Genomic DNA, 2,469 nt, shown 5'->3' with positions numbered 1-2,469 from the left:
TATGTGTTTATCAATTTAATTGTTTATCATAAGGAGTGATGTAAAACATTACACTTTGTAATAGGTTGCACAATTGGACAACTTTGAAAATGTCTATGATGATCAGAATGTTGCTAGTGAATAATCCTACCTACTTTGGGAATTCCTGGTGGCTCTAGTTGTTGGTAACATGTGAAGTGAAATCAACAGAAAGAAGAGGTAAGTGTTGCTCCTTGGATTTTGGACAACTGAGTATGCACAGCCAGTGAATTTTTGGAGTCCTTGTTAAATTGGGAGAGTAATTTTGGTATCTTGAGGGCAATAGTTAAACACTCTAATGGAATGGTAATATTTTCAGGCTTTACCTGAGGATTTAATTGCTTTGCTCCCGTCCAGAGCCCAAGGTAGCATTCACAAATATATTAGGAGAGAAGATGGGCAGTTCCGCTAAAATGTTTCTGTGTAGCCCTCTTAGTGATATGTTGAAAGTAATTTAATCCTTTGTATAGGTACATTCTAGGCCATAAAATCCTATTACCGAATGCATTTTAGAGATTTTCTAGTGTTCAGTTACATGTGATGTTTGTGCAAATTCCATTGTGTAGGATTATGAGATACCTATTTAAGATACCTATTAAGGGCTCTCTCCCCTTGTTGAATGTTTTTCTTATTCTTTCTGATCAGTCTCCCTATTTCTCCTTATTCCCAGTTTCTCTAAAGAGTACATATATTCTTAGAGTACTTTGAAGTCCTATTAAACTCGATCTGAAGCAGTCCTTTTATACGTATGATCGATGCAAAAACCATTGTTGATTTTTCGTATATAAAATATCAATGTTTTTGTGATAACGTACAACTAAATTGGGATTCGATATGTCAGTCCCAATAAGCACATCCTTTTTTTTCAAATATCTGCTTATACTTTCCCATGGTCTTGTCTTTTAACGAGATAGGTTCACTTCCTCCCATACCCCCACCCTTTTTCAAGGTACCCTTTCAAAATAACTAAATGCTTTTTCTTGTTAGGAACCATGTGCTAACACAGGATGGAACAGAGAAATGGAAGTTCTTTCACTGGATTTATCCTGCTGGGTTTCTCTGACAGGCCTCAACTGGAGCAGGTCCTCTTTGTGGTTCTTTTGATCTTCTACGTTTTCACTTTGCTAGCAAACACAACTATCATTGCATTGTCCCATGTGGACCCACATCTTCACACCCCTATGTACTTTTTCCTCTCCAACCTAAGCTTTGTGGACCTGTGCTATACTACCAGCATTGTCCCCCAGCTCCTGGTTAATCTCAGAGGATCAGACAAATCCATCTCCTTTGGTGGTTGTGTGGTTCAGCTCTACATCTCTTTGGGTTTGGGATGTACAGAATGCATCCTCCTAGGAGTTATGGCACTTGACCGCTATGCAGCTGTTTGCAAGCCCCTTCACTACACAGTAATCATGCACCCCCGTCTCTGTGCCCTGATGGCTTCTGGTTCATGGATCATTGGTTTTGCCAACTCCGTATTGCAGACAGTGCTCATCTTCCTTTTACCACTCTGTGGGAGAAATGAATTAGACCACTTCTTTTGTGAGATCCCTCCTTTGCTCAAGCTTGCCTGTATAGACACTACTACGAATGAGTCTGAGACCTTCTTTGTCAGTGTCATCATTCTTCTTGTACCTGTTGCATTAATCACGTTCTCCTACAGTCAGATTGTGAGGGCCGTCTTAAGAATAAAGTCTTCTGCAGGGCAGAGAAAAGCATTTGGGACCTGTGGATCCCACCTGACAGTGGTCTCCTTGTTCTATGGCTCAGCCCTCTATGCATATCTTCATCCCAGCAGCAATGACTCCCAGGATCGGGGCAAGTTCATATCTCTCTTCTACACCATCATTACCCCCATGATCAATCCCCTGATATATACACTGCGCAACAAGGAAGTGAAGGGAGCAATGAGGAGGGTGCTTTGGAAGGACTCTGCCTCCAGATGATGGGTTGAGGAAGATAATTTAATGAAAGGACTTTGATTGTCAGAGCTCTTTGGATGTATGTGTGGCCCATGTGTCATTGAAAATTGATCTGAAAATTCTGAAGGGACTTTCTTATTTCTCTTTCACCAGTGAGTGTTCAGAATCTAAGTTCATGGATTCATCCCAATTCCTAGAGATGTACAACATCTGATTTATTTTCACTGTTATTTTCATTGTTGTTGTTATTATTATTATTTTTATTTTTATTATTGTGGCCAGGCCCACTGCACGTAGAAGTTCCTGAGGCATGGATCAAACCTTAGCCACAGCAATGACAAAGCCAAATCCTTAACCACTAGGCCATCAGGGGACTCTTATATTTATTATTATTATTATTAGTTTATTATTTTAATTTTTATCATTGTTGATTTACAATGTGATGTCAGTTTCTGCTCTACAGCAGAATGTCCCAGCTGTACATATACTTTCTCTTTTCTCATATTATCTTCTATCATGTTCTGTCACA

At 39.6% G+C, this 2,469-nt stretch overlaps 1 protein-coding gene across 1 annotated transcript; it reads left to right on the top strand.

The window, feature by feature from the left end:
- Positions 1-938: 938 nt before the first annotated feature.
- LOC125136176 (putative olfactory receptor 2B8) lies at positions 939-1,964 on the top strand. Its single transcript, XM_047796880.1, has one exon. It carries the CDS (start codon positions 1,026-1,028, stop codon positions 1,962-1,964), a length of 939 nt encoding a protein of 312 aa, XP_047652836.1. The 5' UTR covers positions 939-1,025.
- The last annotated feature ends 505 nt before the right edge of the window (positions 1,965-2,469 follow it).

This window comes from Phacochoerus africanus, chromosome 9, assembly GCF_016906955.1.
Source record: "Phacochoerus africanus isolate WHEZ1 chromosome 9, ROS_Pafr_v1, whole genome shotgun sequence".
NCBI lineage: Eukaryota > Metazoa > Chordata > Mammalia > Artiodactyla > Suidae > Phacochoerus > Phacochoerus africanus.
This window is presented reverse-complemented; position numbering and strand designations above follow the sequence as displayed.

Coding starts and splice junctions, on each gene's coding strand:
- LOC125136176 (XM_047796880.1), top strand. CDS start 1,026: ATGGAACAGAGAAATGGAAGTTCTTTCACTGGATTTATCCTGCTGGGT.